This window comes from Muscardinus avellanarius (assembly GCF_963383645.1).
Source record: "Muscardinus avellanarius genome assembly, chromosome: 11".
NCBI lineage: Eukaryota > Metazoa > Chordata > Mammalia > Rodentia > Gliridae > Muscardinus > Muscardinus avellanarius.
The window spans coordinates 69,834,296-69,857,655 of record NC_137797.1 but is presented as its reverse complement, the minus strand read 5'-3'; the positions used below and the strand labels follow the sequence as shown (position 1 = coordinate 69,857,655).

At 48.8% G+C, this 23,360-nt stretch overlaps 1 protein-coding gene across 2 annotated transcripts; it reads right to left on the bottom strand.

Moving 5' to 3' along the window:
• POU6F1 (POU class 6 homeobox 1) lies at window positions 1–21,794 on the bottom strand (the record flags this gene model as incomplete). 2 transcript variants are annotated; one of them, XM_080706182.1, is made up of 10 exons in its annotated part: window positions 1–346; window positions 1,711–1,879; window positions 2,770–2,911; window positions 7,633–7,836; window positions 8,219–8,347; window positions 9,212–9,465; window positions 9,987–10,212; window positions 11,074–11,195; window positions 18,186–18,381; window positions 21,637–21,794. In XM_080706182.1, 10 exons carry the CDS (start codon window positions 21,682–21,684, stop codon window positions 1–3), a joined length of 1,836 nt encoding a protein of 611 aa, XP_080562308.1. The 2 variants fall into 2 exon arrangements, with proteins under 2 accessions (XP_080562308.1, XP_080562309.1); XM_080706183.1 differs by having other exon boundaries at window positions 9,987–10,115; window positions 11,074–11,190; window positions 21,637–21,684.
• Window positions 21,795–23,360: the final 1,566 nt, after the last annotated feature.

Here is a 23,360-nt window from a genome sequence, read left to right as displayed (position 1 = left end):
CTAAGGGATCTGAAAGACGTTCAGCTTGCTGGTGTTCTTGAGCGTTTGGCGCCGATTGCAGAACCAGACCCGCACCACCTCCCGGTCATAGTTGAGCTCCTTAGCAATCTCGGTGATCTCCTGGCCCGTGGGCAGCGGGTTCTTCTCAAAGTAGGCGTTGAGGGCCTCGATGGCCTGGGGGGTGAAGGAGGTGCGGCGCTTGCGTTTCTTGGAGGGTTCGCCTCCCACAAACTCCATCAGGTTCTGCTGGCCTTCCTGGTTCCGGAGCTCGGCCTCATTCAGCCACTTCTCCAGCACCGGCTTCAGCTTCTGGGCACTCTTGGGTGTGATGTCCAGCTTCTCAAACCTGTAGGCAACGCATGGCCAGGAGGGGGCAGAGAGTGTCCTGGTCTCTTCCTCACACCCCACACCCAGGAGAAACCCTTAGAGGCCACTGAGAGCCTACCCAGTGTCCCTCGGCCACCTCTCCCATGACCCATCTGGCCAGCCACGCCCAGACTCTTCAGACTCTCCCACACCCCAGGTCTAACAGGGAGACCATTTCCATGGCCTCAAATCAGCAGGGACAACAGTGACCCAAGCAACCATTCCAGAACTTTCACACCCAAATGATGAAGTCCTTTGAGGAGTCATCCTGAGCAGCCTCCAGGGTCTGTGAGCTGCCTTCTTCCAGTGCTCGGTCCTAGGAACGTCACTAACAAGACAGGCTGCTCTCTTTGGCTGAGCCAGTGTGGCACGGTAGTCATTCTAAGTTTTTGTTTGTTTGTTGTTGTTTTGTGTGTATGTGTGTGTGTGCAGTACTGAGGATTGAACCCAGGAGCATTCTACCTCTGAGCTACATCCCCAGCCCTTTTTTACTTATTTTTATATTTATTGTTTATATTTTGGTACTAGGGATTAAACTCAGGGGTATTCTTCCTCCAAGCTATATTCCTAGCCCTACTTTGTTTTTATTTTGAAAACGGGTCTCTGCTAGGTTGATGAGAGTCTCACTACTTGCTGAGACTGTCCTCAAACCTGTGATCCTCCCGTCTCAGCCTCCCAAGTATTAGGATTACAAGCGTGCACCACCACACCCGCTTATCTATTTTTATTTTGAAACAGGGTCTCACTAAGTTGCCGAGGTTGGCGTCAAGCCTGTGATCCCTGTCTCAGCCTCCCAAACACTAGGATTATGGGCGTGTGCCACCGTGCCTGGCTCCCTCTAGTCTTACCTATAGAGCTGGCAGACAGATGAAACCACTTGGCCATCACTGAGCCATGCACTCATTCTTGTTTACAACTTTCTGCTACCCTTCCTCTGGTACTAGCTTCGAGACCAGTTCACAAGCTGTACACAGAAAAATCAACTCATTTCTTTATAGTGATGCCTTATACGAGACTGAAGCATGAGAGGGTATGGTATAACTGAAGTTCCCACTTTGGTGGCTAATTTTATAAGCTGTACTCCTTTCCTGCTAGGATTCTGAATGGATTAATGTGTTGGGTTCCCTAAGAACACTATATAAATGCTCAGGATAAACTCCAGAGGGTCCTAGAAGGAGTAAGTCAGTCTTCGGCTACACCAGGTATTCATGTCCACCCTTAGGACAGTCTTTCTTACCTGGAAGAAGGCAGGAGCAAGGGGAACGTGGTAGGGGCTGCATCCCCGATTCCCTTGTGTGCCCAGCGGCAGCAGGCCCTGCCCTCGTCCAGGGCAGCCTTACTCACCGGCAGATGGCTGACTGGCTGTAAGCTGGACCTTCTGTTGCAGTCAGAGCCTGGCCCACCTGGGTCTGTGTAAGGCCCAGGGAAAGCCGCCGGATCTTAAAGTTCTTGGCAAACTCGCGGATCTCTTCTAAGTTGATCCCGTCCTCATCCAGACTTGGAGTGTTGGGCTCTAGGCCGGAGGGAGGGAACAGGGATGAGTATATACAATGTGATCATCGCCGCTTATCTGGCCCATTGGTCTGGACTGGAGCAGTGAGGGATGAAGACAACTGGCAGAAGGCTTGGGCACCTAAGATCCTCATCGCTCCGGCCCCTTCACAGTAAGACGTGAGAAAGGGGCCGGGGCCAGCCTCTGAGGGATCAGGTCTCCTTGCAAGTTCTTACAGCACCTGCTGCTGACCCTCCCCACGCTCCCTCATCCTGCCCCACGCACATCTGTCGGCCACCTGCATTCCTCAAATGCCTTAGCAGAGTCGGCCAGTGGCTGGGCCTCTTGGAGAAGCATCTAAAAGGCAGCTGAGCAGCCTCTACTACCATCATGCCCAGATCCAGCCAACAGAACGGGAATAAAAAAAAAGCAACCCTCACCCTGGGCCTCTGCCCTTTGTACCCCAGGAAGTTTACTTATTTATTTGAGATGGTTTCTTACTACAACACTCAGGCTGGCTTTGAACTCCTGGGCTCAGGCCATCTTTCAACCTCAGCCTCCTGAGTGTCTGGGACTATAGGCCCAGGCCACTGGCACCTGGCTCCAGCAATTTTTTTTTTTTTTTTTTTTTTGGTGGTACTGGGGTTCCTGGAAGCCCTTCTACCTCGGGGCTACACTCCCAGACCTATTTTTACATTTTCATTTTGGAAACAGGGTCTCCTAAGCCAGCGCGCGGCTGGCTTCGAACCTGCGCGATCCTCCTGTCTCCACCTCCCAAGCGCGGGGATTACAAGCGTGCACCACCACGCCCGGCTGGCTCCAGCAATTTTAAGGAAAGCACTGTCTGAGGAGGTTGGGATGCTCAAATTGATGCCTCCCCCAACTTCTCTCTTCTTCCAGGAGTCACTTACTGGACACCAGCTGGCTGACTGTAGGGGTCTCTGAGCAGGTGATTGGGATGGGAGCAGAGGCAGATGGCTTGACAGCTGGGGCTGGGCTGGCAATGACCACGGCAGGCTGGGGCACGGCTGGCGTAGGCTGGATGGGTTGCACCTGGAAGAAGAGAGACAAACCCTTGTTGCCCCTTGCCCTACTCAGTGGGTCAGCATCCCTGGCTAGAGTGCAGCAGGAGAGGAGTGAGCATGAAATCCCCACTCACCCAGCACACTCCTACCTATGCCCTAAAAAAAATAAGACGAGATGCTGCTTATTAAAACAGCACCACAATAATGACCTCCTAAGCACAGCAGTGTGCCCCACCAAGTTGGAGCCACCTGTGACATAGTCAAGTGAGAGGCTCAGAAAGGTTCAAAGCCTCGGATAAAGCCCCAGCAAATGCCCACCTTTGGAATAACTACACTCACATCTCTGCCTTCAAAGAAGAAACTTAGCTGGGGCTGGTGATGTACACCTGTAATCCTAGTACTTGGGATTGCTGGTTTGAGGCCAGCCTCAGCGACTTAGTGAAGTTCTTAGCACCATAGCAAGACCCTATTTCAAAAAATAAAAAATAAAAGCTGGGTGTGGGGGTGCACGCTTGTAATCCCAGTTCTTGGCAGGCTGACACAGGAGGATTGCAGTTCACGAACAGCCTCAGCTACTTAATGAAGCCCTTTGCAACTCAGTAAGACCCTGTTTCAAATAAAGAATAAACAATAGGATTGGGGATATAGCTCAGAGGTAGAAAGCCCCTGGATTTGATACCCAATACTACCACCACCACCACCACATACACACACAAAAAAGAATAAAAAATAGGGCTGGGGGTAGAGCTCCCCAGCACTGCCAAAAAAAAAAAAAAAAAAAAAAAAAAATTAAAAAAAAAAAAAAAAGGACTGAGATATAGCTCAGAGACAGAATGCTCCTGGGCTCAACCCCCAGTACAAAAGGAGGAGGAAGATGACAATGAGGAAGAGGAGAAAGTAGGAAAAGAAGGAGGAAGAGAATTTTAACCTGATTCTAAAGCCTCCCAGGCCTCAAATATTTGTGAATAGGGAACTGGGTGGTAACTTGTGCCCTCCATACAAGGAGTGACTACAAGTACTGAACAGGCGTCTCCAGCTGCTCTGTCAGGACTCAGCCATCAACAAGTCAACTCTGGAGTGGAATTAGAGGGGATTTTTATGTGTGTGTGCGTGTGTACGTGTGTGTGTGTGTGTGTGAGAGAGAGAGAGAGAGAGAGAGAGAGAGACAGACAGACAGACAGCACTGAATCCAGGACCTCATGCGTGCTAGGCATGCTTTCTACCACTAAATTACATCCTTAGTTGGTGGGACCTTTTTTTTTTTTTTTTTTTTTTGTACTGGGGATTAAACACAGGGGTATTCTGTCTCTGTGCTACACTCCTAGCCCTATTTTATTTTTACTTTGAAACAAGGTCTCACTAGTTTGATGAGTCTCACTACTTGCTGAGACTATCCTTGAACCTGCAATCCTCTTCTCTCAGCCTCCCAAGTACTGGGATTACAAGTGTGTACCCCCATGCTCAGCTGTATGTTGGAATTTTTGTGGTACTGGGAATGGAACCCAGGCGCATTCTACCTCCAAGGTACATCCCCAACCCTATTATTTATTTATTTATTTAGGTACTGGGGGTAGAACCCAGAGGCTTTCTACCTCTGGGCTACACTCCCAGACCTATTTTATATTTTAGTTGGAAACAGGGTCTCACTAAGTTGCTGAGAGCCTCACTAAGTAGCTGAGGCTGGCTTTGAACCTGTGCGATCCTTCTGTCTCAACCTCCTAAGCGCTGGGATTAAAAGTGTGAGCCACCATGCCCAGCTTTTTTTTTTTTTTTTTTTTTTTGAAACAGGGTCTCACTGAGTTGCAAATGTCCTCACTAAGTAGCTGAGGCTGTCCGCGAACCATGATCCTCCTGTCTCAACATCCCAAATTTTGGAATTACAAGTGTGTGCCACCATGCACGGCTTAACTGCATGTTGGAATTTTGATAAAAATCACATATCATATTTGTAATCAGATGGATATATATATATATAATTTATATATTTAATATGATTTTTTTGGTGGTACCAGGTATTGAACCCAGAGGCACTCTACCTCAAGTTACACCTCCAGCTCTTTTATTTTTTGCTTTTTTAAAATTTATTTTTATTTTTTTATTTTTTATTGGTGCATTATATTCATACATCATATTAGGATAAAAAGCTTGTGTGTACATACATGTACATATCACTGATTTAACCCCTACCCAATTCCCACCTCATTCCCTCCCCATCCCTCCTTCCCTTGTTTGGCTTAGTGGTTGACTTTGATATGTTTAAGTATTTTTTGCTTTGAAACAGGGTTTTACTAGGTTGCTGAGAATCTCACTAAGTTGCTGAAGCTGGTTTTGAATCAGTGATCATTATATCTCAGCCTCCCAAGTACTGGTATTATAGGCATCCGCTACCACACCCAGGATAGTGTGTGTGTTTGTGATTATGCTTTCTAGGAGATATAAGTTTCTCCAGGATGGTCCTATTTCCTAGATTCTACCTCCTGAGAGCTCTTAAGTCTGTTCCTTCATACCTAGCACTTCTGCCTTAGTTCAGAGCTCCTTGTCTTTTGCAAGAATTGCTTAAACTGCCTTCTAAAGGGTGACAAGGATTCAAGGCTCACAATGGTTCAGTTCTTGGGTCCACCTGGAAAACAGGGATTTTTTTAAATGCACCAGAATGTTAACTGCCTATGTGTAACATTTATAATCTTCTGAAGCAGGTGCCTTTACAATTTCAACTTTACAGATGAATCTAAGTGGCTATTTACTAAACCTGGAAGCAGAATGCCACATTTGAGAACCTCTGGTTTTGGTGTCACCTGGGAACTTAGATAAACACTCTTGGGCCTGCCTCAAACCTAATGATAAAGAAACTGCATTCTGACAGGCCCTCGGCTGAAATTCCTGATGCAGGAATTTCAATTACCCAGCATGCTAGCACATGATGCCTGCTGCAGTTCCTTACAGCTCCTCCAGTTATTTATTTATGTATGTAGTACTAGGAATTGAATGGCGCATTCTATCTCCAAGCTACACCCCAGCTCTTGTTTTTTTTTTGGTGGTATTGAGGGTGGAATCCAGGGGCTTTTCTACCTCGGGGCTATACTCTCAGCCCTCTTTTATTTTATTTGGAAACAGGATCTCACTAAGTTGCTGAGAGCCTCACTAAGTAGCTGAAGCTGGCTTTGAACCTGGCAATCCTCCTGTCTAGCCTCCCAAGAGCTGGGATTACAAGCGTGCGCCACCACTCCCAGCTCACCCCAGTCCTTTTAAATTTTTTTGTTTTGAAACACGTCTTACCAGAAGCGGTGGTATACACTGGTAATCCCAGTACCTGAGAGACTGAGACAGGAGGATTGCAGGTTCAAGACCAGCCTCAGCAACTTAGCAAGACTCTGAGTAGCATAGTGGAACTACATTTCAAGAAACAAAAAATAAACCAGGCATGGTGGTGCACACTTGTAATCCCAGTATGTAGGAGGCTAACATAGGAGGATTTCAGGTTTGATGACAGCCTCATCAAATAGTGAGATTCTCAATAACCTAGCAAGAATCTGTTTCAAAATAAAAATAAAATAGGGGTGAGGGTGTATCTTGGAGGTAGAATGCCCCTGGGTTCAATCTCTTGTGCCACAAAACAAATAAATAAAAAATAAAAAGGGCTAGGGGGAGCTGAGCGTGGTGGCGCACGCTTGTAATCCCTGCGCTTGGGAGGCTGAGACAGGAGGATCGCACAGGTTCGAAGCCAGCCTCAGCTACTTAGTGAGGCTCTCAGCAACTTAGTGAGACCCTATTTCCAAATAAAATATAAAATAGGTCTGGGAGTATAGCCTGGAGGTAGAAAATCCCCTGGATTCCACTCCCAGTACTATCAAAAAATATAAAAATAAAATAGGGCTGCAGAGATAGAATGTCCCTGGGTTCAATCCCCAGTACTGCCACCAAAAACAAAAACAAACAAACAAACAAACAAACTGCTTCTGGAATGAATAAACAGCTGGGCATGGTGGTGCGTGCCTGTAATCCCAGTACTTGGGAGGTTGAGACAGGAGGATCATAGGTGCAAAGCCAGCCTTAGCACTTGAGGCCCTGTTTCAAAGTAAAAAAGTAAAACAAAAGCAAAAACAAAAAAACAAAGGGCTGAGATGTAACTTGGAGGTAGAATGACCCTGGGTTCAATACTCAGTACCAAAAAAGAATGAATATTCAAAAGCACAGTGCAGAGTGGAGGGGGAGGAGGAAGATGGCAGGGGTACAGAATGGACCTTCTGGACACTGTTCACCCTGGAGCTCAACGGGGGTGGGGGGGATTCTTGGACCACACCTCCCCACCCCAGACCTTCTTAGAAAGGATTGTTCAGGAGGCTGAGGCGAGGGGTGTGGTTCATGGACAGCATCAGCTACTTAGTGAGGCCCTTTGCAACCCCGTGAGGCCCTGTTTCAAAATAAACAATAAAAAAATAGGGCAGGGAGTGTAGCTCAAAGGTAGAATGCCCCTGGGTTCCATCCCCACTACCGCAAAAAAAAAAAAAAAAAAAAAAAAAAGGCTTTGGAGGGCACAGACACATACTTTGTTGAGTTCAGGCAGGTGACCAGAAGGTGCTGTTTCCTTGGGGAGGGCAAGTGCAGACTCACATAGACCTTCTATTGGGGGCCCCCTCTACCTCTAGGAGTTTCAGAAGCTGTCGTTCTGCTCAGCAGTCTGGAGGGATGCAGCCCAGGCCAGACAGTGTTGCCCACTCCCCACACCCCCAGCACCCCCAGCCCTGGTACCTCACTCTTAGCAGGGGACTCAGGTGCGCTTGGCTTCCGGACAGTCACAGGTGGAGGCAGAGGGCTGCTGGCCAGGGTCGCGATCACCTGGCCCTGCGCGTTCAACAACAGTTGAGGGGTCACAGCCTGGACCTGTAGGCTTTGGGCTGGTGCTGGGGCCGCCACACTAGCCGAGTTCACCACCCACGGGAGTGTTCCAATAACCTGGGAGGAAATAAGGCAGGACCCCTAGGTGTGAGGGCGTGCTAGTCCACGCCTGACACAAACAACCACAGGCAGGGAGGGCGCACTAATTCAGACAAGTCATTTAAAGTCTCTGGCCTCCATTTCCTTGGAACAGAGTGAAGGATGCGCACTGCAGCCCCTGTCTTTACTCCATCCCAGAGCTGCAGTGTAGCAGCTGCCGCGGGTCTCTTTGCGAATCCCAGACCTGGATGCCGACCCCTGCTCGGCCACATTTTAGCTGTGTGGCAGGTGGTGGCTACACCTTGCCTGGCCTACTTGAATTTCTATGACCCAAGTGCTGGCCCTGTTCTGGTCGGCTTCCCCACAGCCCCCACTCACAGCCTTGTCTTTGACTACTTGCCTGTCCCTGAGCATTGGTGAGGATCTGATTGCTGATCCCCGGCATGCTGGGAATGGCGTTGGTAATGACCGGAGTCGTCGTGAGGGACCCCAGGATCTGGGTCTGTCCCCCGAGGGAAGCAGCACTGATCTGTGGGTAGAGGAAAGCCTTGCTCAGAGGCCAAGATGAAAAAGAGACCCAGATGGAAGGAAGAGGGCTGAGGGCATGAGGGTGGGCGGATCTGAATAAATATGGGCTCCAGGCCTGCATCCATAGCTGAATAGTATCTAGAGGCTGGATAGGGAGCAGTAGGGTAGGGTCGGGCCACAGTCACAGAACAGAGACTGGTTAATCTTTCAGGCCAGCCCCTAGAGGGTGGAAAGGCCAGACTGGAGGGGTTGATGTGCTCCTAGTCAACATCTGTGTGTGTGTGTGTGTGTGTGTGTGTGTGTGTGGTACTGGGGGTAGAACCTAGGGGCTTTTCTACCTCTGGGCTTTACTCCTAGACCTATTTTATACTTTATTTGGAAACAGAGTCATGCCAAATTCTGAGAGCCTCACTCAGCTGAGGCTGGCTTCAAACCTGTGCGATTCTCCTGACTCAGCCTCCCAAGCGCTGGGATTACAAGCGTGCGCCACCACGCCCGGCTTCCTAGTCAACATCTGACAGCTCCAATACCAAGCAGGAGCCACAGCGATAGGCACTGGCACAGAGCTGTGGCCTCTAGCTGCACCTTACTGGCAGCTCACAAGTGCACAATCCCTGCACATCCTCCCACCCTCCAGGGCTGATGCAGTGGTCCGGATTCTGGAGAATTTGCCCAGTCCTCTCGGTAGAGGTTTGCTTTTGTCTGGGCTGGATGGGCTGACAGCTGAAAGAAGGCCTCAGAGAGAGCGCATGTTTGCTGACATGTATTCAAGGGGCTGCTCCTCCACTGTGAGAAGGGTCAGTTCCACCCTTGGCCCAAGATTTAGTCCATCCCTGGCCAGCCCTGGGCAAGGGCAGCAGCTTACAATTCCCGGGCTAAACGCGAAGCCTGCAGGCTGGACGGTGATCTGCGGGGTGGTGTCCACTGGCTTGGGGGTGGGGGCAGCAGCGGTGGCAGCGGTGGGCTGTGGTAGGATGGCAGGTGTGGTCTGCAGCAGCGGCTGGGTCTGGAACAGTGTCTGGGGCTGGGCTGGTGGCCGGGGCTGGGCCGGTGAAGAGGCCTGGACTGGCGGGGCGGCTTGTACAGGTGCCGGGAGAGTGGTGTTCAGCACGGCAGCTGCTACGGAGCAAGGCAGAGACAGAGGTGCTCAAGTGCCTCGCCACGGCCCAGAGCAGCTCCAATCCCAAAGGATCTGGCACAGGCATGACAGGGGGCTGGGCAGTGGGCATGGGGGCAGGCAGCCGAGATTCCCTTGATTCTTGAAGGGCTGACACGTGCCAACATCTCTCATCCCCCCTCCCTTGGGCCAGGAGATGTGTAGGCTCGAGAACCAGATGGTGATCTTCTCGCAGTCCTTCTCAGGAGGCTGGTCATGGGGTGAGTTCTGGCGTGGGGGGAGGGGCGGTCTCAGGCAGTTGGCTGAAGGAAGAAAGGCCTCGGGCCGCAAGGTGTCCTGGCCTAGAGTCCCAAGATGGTGCAGCGGCTCTGTGGCTGGGTGCCTGGGACACTGTATCCAGACTCCAGGGCTGGCGCCCTGGGTGGGCCGTGGGTTCTGAGTCCAGCATGGCAAGCACATGTGCAGGGGTGGTGGTGTAGGGTGGTGGGGGGCCTGGTGCAGTCCTGGGGAGAGTTGCCGTTACCTTGGAGACCAGCTAAAGGTGGCTTGAAAATCCCCCCCGTAGGAGAAGCAGCGGTCAGTCCTGGGAGGGCAGCCACAGTTGCTGTAGGAATTGTCCACACGGCCAGCCCCTGCTGCCCAGACACTTGACCTGCAATACTGATGGGGATAAGAAGAGGTTGAGTAACTGCCCCTGCTGGAACCATAACTCCTGTCAGAACTGTGGCTAAGTTTTCCTGAGTCAAGACCTGCAAAAGCAAACAAGATTTCAAGAAGAAAAGAAAAATAAAAAAATCAACATCGACAGCGCAAACGCTGGGTCTCTCAAGACCCAGTTGAGCACAAACAAAGCATTCTGAGGGCAGTGGGGGAAAGGCCACAGGAGGGCAGGGAAGAGCCTGGCCCTAGCAGGAGATGGCCCCGAGGGGATGCTTGGACCAGACTATCTGCTGTAGAGAAGTGGCCCGAATCAGGACAGGGCCCTGCCCACAGAACAGGAAGGGGTGCACAGGCCTCTCTCTCTCCTTGTGGTCTGCTGCCTTCCTGAGGCCCTTGCCCCCAGGACCAGTGCTTTGTCGCTAGGGAGCAGGGGCCAGAGGCTAGAACCTGTGGTCAAGGCCCACAGGCCTCCAAGAAACTCTGGTGGAAGATGCCCTCGGCTGGATGCCTTGGAGATCAGGGCATGGAGCAAAGGTCACCCGAGCTCTGCATGCCATTATCCTGGTGGCAGCTTCCCACTGGGCTGGGGCTGCTCCCTGGCTCTAAATGTGGACTCTGAACAGTCATTAATTCTTCCAGGCATATGCCAGAGGGACGGACAAGGGCAATGACTCATTTCATCATCAGACAAACAGAAACTCTGGCAGCATGAAAGAGTTAATGCAATTTCTACAGTCCTTTCTGGACCCAAGGAGATTGTCTAGCTAATGCGAATCTTTTCCAATGGTCCTGATCTGGGGAAGGGAGAGGCCAGGGGTGCCTAGTACAAGATTCCCCCCTTCGAGCCACAGCCCCTTCCCCCTTCTGCCTCATGCAGTGCCTAGATCCCATGGCCACCCCATGCCTCGTTCCTGCCCCACTGCCCTCTGGCTTCCTGGCGTGGCCCTTACCTGGGGGGCAGCTTGTACAGCCAGAGGCGTCAGGGTCTGCGATGCCTGAGGCTGGCTTGGAGCTTGGCTGAAGGTGGCAACGGCAGGGGCAGGGCTCGGAGGGATCCCGGGAAGTGACTTCACTTCGCGTGCATTGAGAGAAAGAAGGACAAGAAGTGAGCACGGTGTAAGCAGAGGTGCCACTTCCGTAGGGCAACTTGCCTGCAGCCTAACTCAGCCACACATTGGATTCTGCACACCCCAAGACCAGTTGTTGGCCTTCCCTGGCTCATGAAGCAATTTCCCCAATGCTACTAGGAGACTGGAGAGTTCTGTACCAGATGCGGAAGGTAGGCCACTCAATTCTTGAGATGGGGAACAGGGAAGTAGATGTAGGCAGGCAACTCATGCAAGCAACTGGCGGGCTGCTGCAGCTTAACCACAACTTAACCTGCTAGCATCTGACCGGACCAAACAACATTTTACTGAACCACGAGGTGACCATACTCTCGAGCCAGCCCCAACTGGTTTCTGGCACAGGCTCACCAGAAAGACTCTGGACCTTACCTTTACTTGAACCCAGGGCATTCTACCTCCAAGCTACACCCCCCAGCCTTATCTTTTACTCTTTATTTTGAAACAGGGTCTCACTGAGTTGTCTTTTACTCTTTGAGATAAGGTCTCACTAAGTTGCGGAAGGCCTCTCAGTAAGTAGCTGAGGCTGGTCGCAAACCTGCAGTCCTCTTGTCTCATGAGGCCTCCCAAGTACTGCGAGTATAAGGGTGTACCACCACGCCCTGCTTACCTTTACCTTTTTGCTCATTTAGGCTGATTACCATATGTACTTACACACCCCTAAGCTATATAATTAGATGCTAATATAGTTGAGCAGGGTTCTAGGAAAGAATCTCCCAATTCCAGAGACTCTGATCCTGTATTCAGCCTCTGCTTATGAATATCAACTCTCCTGAATATAAGCTACACCTCTCTGTCTGTGAGGTGGCTCGGCTTTTGAGCACAGCCACACTCAGCCCTTGAGTATGAGTGTATTGAGTACTTTCATTTTGCTATAAACTTTCTGCTTCTGAAACTCCTAGGCACCCTTAAGCATCCTTTAGTTGTTTTCTGCAACATAGTTGAGAACCTAGAAGGTTCTAGAAGAGGTCTCCTCTGCTCCTAGAGACCTACTTGAACCCCTGATTAGTGACATCCCACATCCAGATGAAGAAAGTGCAGGTCTCTGCATCACTGGGTGTGAGAACCTCGTTTCTGTGCCCTATAAGACACTAGGACCTGTCACACAAGAGGTAGAGGGGCCTGAAGCTAACGTAAGTCAGGGAAGGAGGGAGCCAGAGTGATGGGAGCAACTACTCGCCTTCAGGCTCCTTTTGGATGCAAAAAGTGCTAGCTTGGGGGAGGGGCAGGAGTTCCTACAGGCAGTCTCTGAAAATTTGGCATAGTTTTGCCAATCTACAAGGTCACAGGAACTCTCCAGGCCAGCCAGGTTTTCTCAGCCATTTCCTGAGGTCTCAAGTCAAGATGAACAGTTTCTATGAGCTTCCAAAGAAACTTCCATGAAATGGAGCTTTTCACCTCCTCTTGCTGCCTTGGCTAATTCAGGAATTGGGCTGCCGCTACCAGGAAACCTCACCACAGCCGCACAGGTAGAGGATTATAATCTCATATATGGTCAAACATTAAATGGAGACTAGGAGCTGGGCGTGGTGGCGCTGTAATCCCTGCGCTTGGGAGGCTGAGACAGGAGGATCGCACAAGTTTGAAGCCAGTCTCAGCTACTTAGTGAGGCTTTCAGCAACTTAGTGAGACCCTGTTTCCAAATAAAATATAAAATAGGTCTGGGAGTATAGGCCAGAGGTAGAAAGCCCCTGGGTTCCCACCAAAAAGAAAAAAAAAGAAAAAGGAGACTAGGTGCCGGGCGTGGTAGCACATACTTGTAATCCCAGCATTTGGGAGGCTAAGACAGGAGGATTGTGGTTTTCAGACAGCCTCAGCTACTTAAAAAATAAAGAATAAAAAAGCTGGGTGTGGTAGTGTACACTTGTAATCCCAGCGTTTGGAAGGTTGAGACAGGAGGATCACACAGGTTTGAAGCCAGCCTCAGCTAATTAGTGCGACTCTCAGAGACTTAGTGAGACCCTGTTTCCAAATAAATTATAAAATAGGGCTGAGGTGTAGCCTGGAGGTAGAAAGCCCCTGGGTTCCAACCCCAGTACCACACACAAAAAAAGCTTATAAAATAAAGAATAAAAAAATATTTATAGTTTTTAATATGGGCCTACTGAATCAGAATGTTCAGGCGTGGAGACCAGTAACCTCTCCTCTCCCCTTTTTTCTTTAAAGCTTCCTTGTAATCGAGCACACAGCAGAGAGTGGAAACCACTGAATTAGACCACCTTAAGGGTTCCGCCCATCTCTGCAGTCCTATCCCATGTTTTTATTTGGAAAAGTATCAAACTAAACAGGACTGTACTGTTCACAGCATATAATAACAACACCCAGAAATTTCAAGGAACTAAAGAGACAAGCACACAACAATAAAGGCCTTACAAAACCATAAAAGAACATGAATTGAGCCCAGCATGGTGGTGCACACTTGTAATCTTAGCGCTTGAGAGGCTAAGACAGAAGATTCACAGGTCTTCAGACGGCCTCGGGAACTTCGTGAGGTCCTCCGCAACTTAGTGGGACTCTGCTTCAAATTTTTTAGGTTTGGGAGTGTAGCTCAGAGTAGAATGCCCCTGGGTTCCAAGTTCCAATCCCCAGTAACACACACACACACACACACCCCAAAAAAAATTATTATTATTTTTTTTTGTAGCACTAGGGGTGGAACCCAGGGGCATTCTAACTCCGAGCTACACCCACAGCCCTATTTTCCTTTTTTTTTTTTTTTTAGTCCATTTTATGTTTGAAACAGGGTCTCACTAAGTTGCAAAGGGCCTAAGTAGTTGAGGCTGACTGTGAACCGCAATCCTCCTGTCCTCAGCTTCACAAACACTGAGATCACAAGCGTGCACCACCATGCCAGCTTATTTTGTTTGTTTGTTTATTTATTTATATTTTTTGCGGTACTGGGGATAGAACCCAGGGGCATTCTACCTCTAAGCAATACCCCCAGACCTATTTTTTATTCTTTATTTTGAAACAGGGTCTCACTCAGTTGCAAAGGGCTTCACTAAGTGAACCCCGATCCTTCCTGTCTCAGCCTCCCAAATGCCAGGATTATAAACGTGTCACCATGCCCAGCTGCCGCCGCTGCCTCCTCCTCCTCCTCCTCCTCCTCCTCCTCTTCCTCCTCTTCTTCTTCTTCTTCTTCTTCTTCTTCTTCTTCTTCTTCTTCTTCTTCTTCTTCTTCTTTTGGTTGTACTGGGGGCGGAACCCAGAGGCTTTCTACCTGCGGGCTATACTCCCACACCCATTTTATATTTTATTTGGAAACAGGGTCTCACTAAGTTGCTGAGTCTCACTAAGTAGCTGAGGCTGGCTTCAAACCTGTGCGATCCTCCTGTCTCAGCCTCCCAAGCGCAGGGATTACAAGTATGTACCACCATGCCCGGCTTTGGCTTCTTATTTTATTTGTTTATTTTTATTATTTATTTTATTATTATTATTTTATTTTATTTTATTTTATTTATTTATTTTGGTGGTGCTGGGGTTCCTGGAAATCCTTTTACCTCCGGGCTACACTTCCAGACCTATTTTTTATATTTTTATTTGGAAACAGGGTCTCTTGAGCCAGCGAGGCTGGCTCCGAATCAGTGCGATCCTCCTGTCTCCGCCTCCCCAAGCGTGGGCATTACAAGCATACGCCACCATGCCTGGCCTCTTATTTTATTTTTTTATTAGGAAACAGGGTCTTGCTAAATTTCTGAGAGCCTCACTAGGTTGCTAAGGCTGACTTTGAACCTACAATCTTCCTGTCTTAGCCTCACAAGTACTGAGATTACAGATGTGTGCCTCCACACTCCGCTGGAGGTTACCTTTGAAACTAGTAAAAAAGAAATGAGAGAAGATAAAAATAATCTGAACATAAGAAAATTTAAAAAGATTTTGTTAAGCCGGGCATGGTGGCGCACGCTTGTAATCCCAGCATTCAGGAGGCTGAGACCGGAGGATCAAGGTTCACGGACAACTTCAGCTACTTAGTGAGGCCCTTGGCAACTTTGTGAGACCCTGTTTCAAAATAAGGAATAAAAAAAATAGGGCTAGGGCTGGAATGTCCCTGGGTTCAATCCCCAGTACACAAAAAAAATAAATAAATAAAGGACCAGTACAAAGATGTTCAAAGCAGCACTATTTCTTTTTCTTTTCTTCTTCTTTTTTTTTTTTTTGGTGGTACTGGGGTTCCTGGAAGCCCTTCTACCTCCGGGCTACACTCCCAGACCTAATTTTACATTTTTATTTGGAAACAGGGTCTCCTAAGCCAGCGCGTGCGGCTGGCTTTGAACCTGTGTGATCCTCCTGTCTCTGCCTCCCAAGCGAGGGGATTACAAGTGTGTGCCACCACGCCCGGCTAAGCAGCACTATTTCTGAGAATAAAAAATCCAATGCAGGTGTGTGAGTCTATGTCAATAAAGAAAATGGGCATATGAAATGGTGGTAAGTGTCATGCTCCATAATCAGCCCTGGGTGACAAAAATACAGAAGCAAACATGTGTGGTAAGAATTGGGTAGTAAGAGTGACACGGGTCACTATTCCCTTTCATCCTAAGAAAGGTCCGTATTACTTAGTTTTGTTTTGGTTTAATAATAGAGAGCTTTGTTAGTGTTGTACATCTACAATGATTCCATGAATCTGAGCTGGCAGCTTCTCAGTCAGTGCCATCTAAATACATGGACAAAGCTGAGCGTGGTGGCACATGTTAATCCCAGCAACTCAGTGAGATCCTGTTTCAAAATAAGGAATAAAAAATAGGGTTGGGGGTGACCGGGTGTGATAGCACATGCTTGTAATCCCCACGCTTGGGAGGCTGAGACAGGAGGATCACACAGGTTCGAAGCCAGCCTCAACTACTGAGCGAGGCTCTCAGCTACTTAGTGAGACCCTGTTTCCAAATAAAATATAAAGTAGTTCTGTGAATATAGCCCAGAGGTAGAAAGTCCCTGGGTTCCATCCCAGTGCCACCAAAAAAAAAAAAAAAAAAAAATAGGGCTGGGGGTGTAGCTCAGAGGTAGAATGCCCCTGGGTTCAATCCCCAGTACATAAAAATAAATAAGAATTAATTAATTAATACATCATTGGTGGCTAAAATTCCCTTACAGAGAGGAAGACTTTTGTGAAAGGCTTAAATATACAAACCTTGCAAAGATGAGACACATTACTACCACCACTCATGTTGAGGTATAAATAATTGAATAATTGATTTAGAATCCATTTCTTTTTTTTTTAATATATATATTTTTTGGTGGTACTAGGGATGGAACCCAGGGGCCTTCTACCTCCAGGCTACTCTCCCAGGCCTATTTTATATGGAAACAGGGTTTCTTAAGCCAGCGAGGCTGGCTTTGAACCTGAGCGATCCTCCTGTCTTCGCCTCCCAAGTGTGAGGATTACAAGCGTGCGCCACCACACTCGGCTTTAGAATCTATATCTGAGAGCAGGTTTGGATAAGGAGAACTAAGGAACCAGAAAAAGAGATATAGAATATGGGCAAAAGGATGAAAACAGGAAGTTGGGGCGCCACGCATAAAGCCAAGAGGCTACCTGAATTTTCTAAATGGGCTCCATCCCTACAGTGGCTCTGCAGAGTGGGAATGGTGGCAGAGCACAGAGCCCTTGTCTGTCCTGTCACTCCCAGGACACTCACTGCCCATCTTGGTCGCAACAAAAAGCAGAGCATTTCCAGGCCTGGGGAAAATGGTCAGGCCTGTTGTCAGGCCTTCAAAAAATGGAAAGTAGCTGAGGTCACGAGTTCTAACCTGCACACTGTTCGCAGGTAGAACAAGTACTGGAAGGTCAGCATCCACTTGTCTTGTTAAGAAGTTGCTGTTTCTCTGCAGCTGCTCTCTTGTTGGCCCCACCTCTTTGCCTACACCCACCAGCCCAAATCTCCAATCCAGGGAAGAGGTGAAGCAAGGGGCAATGAATCAAGGTGTTCTGAGGGGCTTCTCACAAGCCAGTGTCATGTTGCATGCTTGTAACCCCAGTTCTTGAGAGGCTGAGACAGGAGGATCGCAGGTTCAGGGCCAGCCTCAGAAATTTAGTGAGACCCTCAGCAACCTAGTGAGACCCAATTTCAAAATAAAGAATGAAAAATAGGGCCGGGGGTGTAGCTCAGAGGTAGAAGGCCCCTGGGTACCATCCCCAGTACTGCAAAATAAATAAATTTAAGTGAATAAATAAATAAATAAATAAATAAATAAATAAATGAATAAATAAAATTAAAGGGTTGAGGGTACAGCTCAGAGGTAGAATGCCCCTGGGTTCAATCCCCAGTACCACACACACACACACACAAGTTATAGCTGAGAGGTAGAATGCCCTTGCAAAAGGAGACAGCCACTCTGCAAGGTGTCGACGAGGGAAGGGGACCCCAGGGTCAGAGAGCAGTGCCTGAAACCAGAGCTCAGGGCAGCCCTGGCTCCCTCACAGTGGCCCTGCAGGAGGGTCCCACTCCCACTTTGAGCTCGTCTTTGGAGAAGGATAGCACTTATAAATCTGCTGGGAGGAGGGAATGGGGACTTTGCAGGGCCCTACCTACTCTGCATCCTCAGTCTAAGGAAGGCAGGGTGCCCTCCTTCCTCTTGAACCTACCATGAAAAGGACCGAGTTGGAAGGACTAGGTTGTCCTGAAGGTCCAGTCCTCTCTGCTTTGGGCCCAATAGTCTGGTTTGGACCTGGAAGCCCTTTGAGGTTGATTCAACACTTTAAACTGAATACTGCCAATCACCTCCCATCTTACCCTAGCCTAGTTTAGGCTAGAAGTGATTGCAAGGAGAACCAAGTTCCAGAAAGGAGGAGTGCACACAAGCCCTGGAAGTGCAGACTGCAGTCAGAGACTGCCGAGTGGATAGGAAGACAAGACCCTAGTGCCATTTGGGCCTGGGCCTCCTGCAGGGGACCACAGAAGGAACTCAGGGGGAACAATACCAAACAGAGTAATGGCTCATACCAGCTGCCTCTGCAGAGGGGTCGGAGTTGCCTGGCCCAGCTTCACCAGCAGCACCGCTGACTTCAGCGGGGCCTCCGCGCTGGGGGCCCTCGGCAGCCACACCCTCCAGCCCTTTACCCTCCTCTTCAGCAGGGATCTGGGCGTCCACTCCGACCTCCAGCACTCGGATGGTCTCATGGCCTGACATCACGATGACCTGCGGGCAGAAAATGGGGACACTGCTGAGAGGCAGGGCCGCAAGGCCACTAGGGCCTGAGGCCTGGGAGTGGCTGGAGGAGAGGACAGGCCACTGCAGATGCAGACCTCCTCTTCAGGGGACTGTGCTCTGAGAAATGCCAGCCTCGGCAGGCTCCTACTCCCAACTCCAGGAGTTGCTGGAGCTGCTGGGAGAAAGGGTCCCAAAGCTGGGGAATGTCCCACAGAGGCAAGCCAAGTGCAGCTTTTTCTATTTGCTCTTGGACTGAGCTTGGGCAGCAGGAGACAGCCTATCTCACAACCTTGCAAGGATATCCTCTTGTCTGCTAGGATATTGGAGTGTGGCTCTGACGGCTCCCAACAGTATCCTCAGCTTAAGTTGAGCCAGAAAACAAATCTGTCTTTTTGATTCCTTTGAAACCATCTGGCCGGGCGTGGTGGTGCACGCTTGTAATCCCTGCGCTTGGGAGGCTGAGACAGGAGTATTGCACAGGTTCGAAGCCAGCCTCACCTACTTAGGCTCTCAGCAACTTAGTGAGACCCTGTTTCCAAGTAAAATATAAAATAGGTCTGGGAGTATAGCCTGGAGGTAGAAAGCCTCTGGGTTCCACCTCCAGTACCACACACACACACACAAAAAAAAAAAAAAAAAAAAAAAAACTATCTGCAAGTTTCTTGAAGACAACGGGTAGAACATGAATATTCCACAATGCTGAGTAACTTTTTAAGCTGAGCAGATCTTTATTTCCAAAATGCTGGGGCAAAGGACCAGGATTTCCCTGCAAGCTAACTTTCTAAAAGAAGAGTCAGGAATACTGCAGAGAGAGCCTCTTCTCAACCTGGCCAGCCCTTGGGCAGCGCCTAGTATCCTCTGAACCTGTGGCTCCAGTCATGCCACCTGCTGTGGGCAGGCTCAAACTGCGAGGGGACCTCCATGCACAGGCCACGCAGGCGGCCTCTGGCTTCCTCCAAACACTCGGTGGCTTCTCCTGCACAAGTGCCCTGCACTCTACTCCAGCATGGAGACACTGCCATTGGGGGTCTCAAGAATCACAGACAAGCTCTGTACCTTAAAAGCTTTGCATCATCTAGGCGTGGTGCACACACTTGGAATCCCAGCACTTGGGAGCATGAAACGGGGGGATCTTAGGTTTCAGCAAGTGGTGAGACTCTCATCAACCTAACAAGATTCTGTTTCCAAATAAAAATGAAATAGAACTGGGGCTGTAACTTGGAGGTAGAATACCCCTGGCTTCAACCCCCAGTGCCACACACACACACACACACACACACACACACACACACAGAAGCAGCTTTGTGTCCGTCCTCTCCTTCCTCGGCCTGTGCCTAAATCCACTCCACAACACACTCCTGAAGCCTGAAAATTGGAAAATGCCAGAGAGGGCTGGGAAAATTGACAACGGGATCCATCAGGAGAGTAGGATTGAACTAAATCTCCCAAAGCAATTTCCTTTTGTTGACTCCAACTTGACCTGTGAGGGATTTACACCAATGTCACTGTGTGTGTGTGCGTGTGTGGGGGGGGGTGGGGGTGGGGTGGGGGTGGGGGTGCACAAGTGCGCACGCGCATTGGGGTGGGGGTACTGGAGATTGAACCCAGGAGCATTCTACCTCCAAGCTACATCCCCAACTCTTATTTTATTTTTCATTTGGAAATAGGGTCTTGCTAAGTTGCTGAAAGCCTTGCTAAATCGCTGAGGCTGCCTTAAACCTATAATCCTCCTGTCTCAGCCTCCCAAGTACTGGGATTGCAGGCATGTACCACCATGCCTGACTTCCAATTACATTTTAAGAGATATTCATCAGGGCTGGGGATGATGTAGGTTAGCAGCACAGCACTTGTCTAGTGTGCATGAGACCCTGGGTTTGATCCCAGCATTGTCAAAACACAAAAGAAAGATTGATCTTTTTTCTTCTTTTAAAAACAACATAAGGTACTTGAGAAGCTGAGACAGGAAGACCCCAGGTTCAAGTCAGCCTCAGCAATTTAGCAAGGCATTCAGCAACTTAGTGAGACCCCATTTCCTACTTCAAAATAAAAATAGCTGGACATGGTGGCATACACCTGTAATCTCAGCACTCGGGAGGCTGTCAAAAGGATGGCAGGTTCAAGACCAGCCTCAGCAATTTAGGGAGCCTCTTAGCAACCTAGTGAGACCCTGTTTCTAAATAAATAAATAAATAACAAAAAAGTCTGGGAAGCCTGGCATGGTGGCACATGCTTGTAATCCCAGTACTTGGGGAATGGAAACAGGAGGCTCGCAGGTTTGTGGCCAGGCACCTCAGCTACTTAGTGAGACCTTCTTTCAAAATAAAGAATAAAAAATAGGGCTAGGGGTGTAGCTTGGAGTAGAATGCCCCAGCTCCGCAAAAAAAAAAAAAAAAAAAAAAAAAAGTCTAGGGGTGTAGCTCATAGCTAGAAGGCCCCTGGGTTCAATTCCCAGGAAAACACACACACACACACACACACACACACACACACACACACACACACGACATAAGCAATAAAGTCATTGCAGGAAAAAAAAGAAAAAGTATACATAAGAAAAAATAAATAGTGGCCAGGCACAGTGGCGCTTGCTTGTAATACCAGTACTTGGGAAGCTGAGACTACAGGATTATGCAGGTTCAAAGCCAGTCTCAGCAGAGTCTTAGTGAGACTCTGTTTCAAAATTAAAAAAAGAAAAAAATATATATATACATACATAATACATACATATATAAATGTATATATGTCTGGAGGTCTAGCTTGGAGGTGGAAGGCTCCTGAGTTCCGTCCCTAAATGCCAGATGTCTGAATCTTCCCTCATGTAAACTTAAATATACTTCTTTGTTTTGTGTGTGTGGTACTGGGGATGTAACCCAGGGGCCTTCTATCTTCGGGCTACACTCCCAAATCTATTTTATATTTTATTTGGAAACAGGGTCTTGCTAAGTTGCTGAGAGCCTCACTAAGTAGCTGAGGCTGGCTTGGAACCTGTGCGATCCTCCTGTCTCAGCCTTCCAAGCACGGGGATTACAAGCGTGCGCCACCACGCCCAGCTATTTTGATTCCAATTTTAAAGTCACAGTTTAAATCCTCAAACTCAGACCCTAGGAAATCACAGCTGGCAACTTCTTCTGTACTGGTCAAGTAAGAGACCGACCATGAAGGGTCTGTGGAGCCTTCCCCCTTTGCCCACACCCCTTGGCCCTTCACCCCCACCAGCCCACTTCTTCTCAGCCCAGAAAATACCTGCTCATTGACAGTCAGAGATGACTCAGACCCGGCTCCAGGATCCATGGTCACTGGTCAGGTGGGGTAGGGGCCGGCCCACACCTAGTGCATCCTGGGTAAGATGGGATGGGAAAAGCAAAGGCAGGTATGACACAGTAGTATAATTTCCAGGCCATCTAGAAAAGTCGGAACAGAATGGTAGGAGAACACAGAAGCTAAGTTCTCACGGATTTGGAAAAGGATAGGAAACGAGAGTCTAGGAACTTGAGAGTCTCACTTCCCACAGTATAATAGGTTCCAGGAGAACCTATACTCAGGAGGAACCAGGAACATCTGTGCTTGGGGTGACAAGAGAAAAGGGAGGGCCCGGCATCTGTCCTTATTTATTCCCTGGCCCAATGGGAGGCCACACACAGAATCCTGGCAAAGCGACAGGTACTTAGAAACTTAGACCAGGGTGAGGAGCACTCTGGGCATCAGAGCGCTCGGCAGAGGAGGAGTCTGAGCAGACTTCCTGGAGAGCTGGTGATGACATCAATTAATGCAGCGGTCTCCCACTTTCCTATGAATGATGACCATGTGGGGCATTTACTAAACACGCAGGCATCTCTGACCCCTCCCCCAGCAACTCTCGAGAGTCTGATGGAGTGGGTGCGTTCCATGGCTTTGGACCACTGTAGCCTGTACAAAGGAAATAGAACATCCAGACGCTAGAAGAGCCTGCCACGAACAGTGAGAAGGAGTGGGTGAGCTCCGCATAAGACCGTAATGTCCGGCTGGAGCCACACGGAGGTGTAAAAGACAAAGAAAACAGCCGGGCATGGCTTCACATGCCTGTTATCCCTGCTGCTCAGGAGGCTGAGGATGGTCAATCGCAGGTTCAAGGCCAGCCTGGGCATCTTAGGAAGACTTGTCTCAAAATAAAATAAAAAGGGTTGGGGATGGAGTTCAGCAGTAGAGCGCCTCTGGGCTCAATCCCCAGTATTGGGGTGTGGGAAGGAAGGAATAAAGGGGGCAAATAGGTTTAGACATTTACATAGGAAAGAGGGCAATACTATTTTGATTGAATGCCTATCATGGAATAAAAACTAGCTGCGAATTATTCATGCCCATTCTGGGAGGTGAAGGGGGGACAACGTCATTACCATGTTAGGGCTGGAAACGAAGTTCAGAAAGGGGCTCTAGAAGGCTCACTTTGCCCTTCCCTTCTTTTTTCTCTTTCTCTCCTAGAGTGCTTGTTTGTTTGCTTGTTTGCGTTTCTAGGGATGGAACCCAAGCTCCATATACCTCCGAGCTATATGCCCTGCCCTATTTTTAAGTCTTATTTATTTATTTATTTATTTTGGTGGTACTGAGGGTGGAACCCAGGGGCTTTTCTACCTCCGGGCTATACTCTCAGACCTATTTTACACTTTATTAGGGTCTCACTAATGTGCCAGTATTAAAATTTGATACTAATTGCTTTGGTATTAATTTCCAAAATGTAAAATATAGTCAGGGCCTGGGTGCTGAGCAGGCACTCAGGCAGGGAGGGGGCTTCAGCTATTACAGTGCAGAGTTCCCCTCCATCTTTGCCCTTTACTATGGGTTCTAATGATTAACCTATAGTAAAAGCCTCAGCGTCAATTGAAGCCTTTATCCCTAAAACTATATAGAGGCAATCAGTGCCTCTGTTTACCTCTTCTCCTCTGTGACCTGGACTGGGTATAGGAAAGTAAACTTTGTATGAGGCTTCAAAGCAA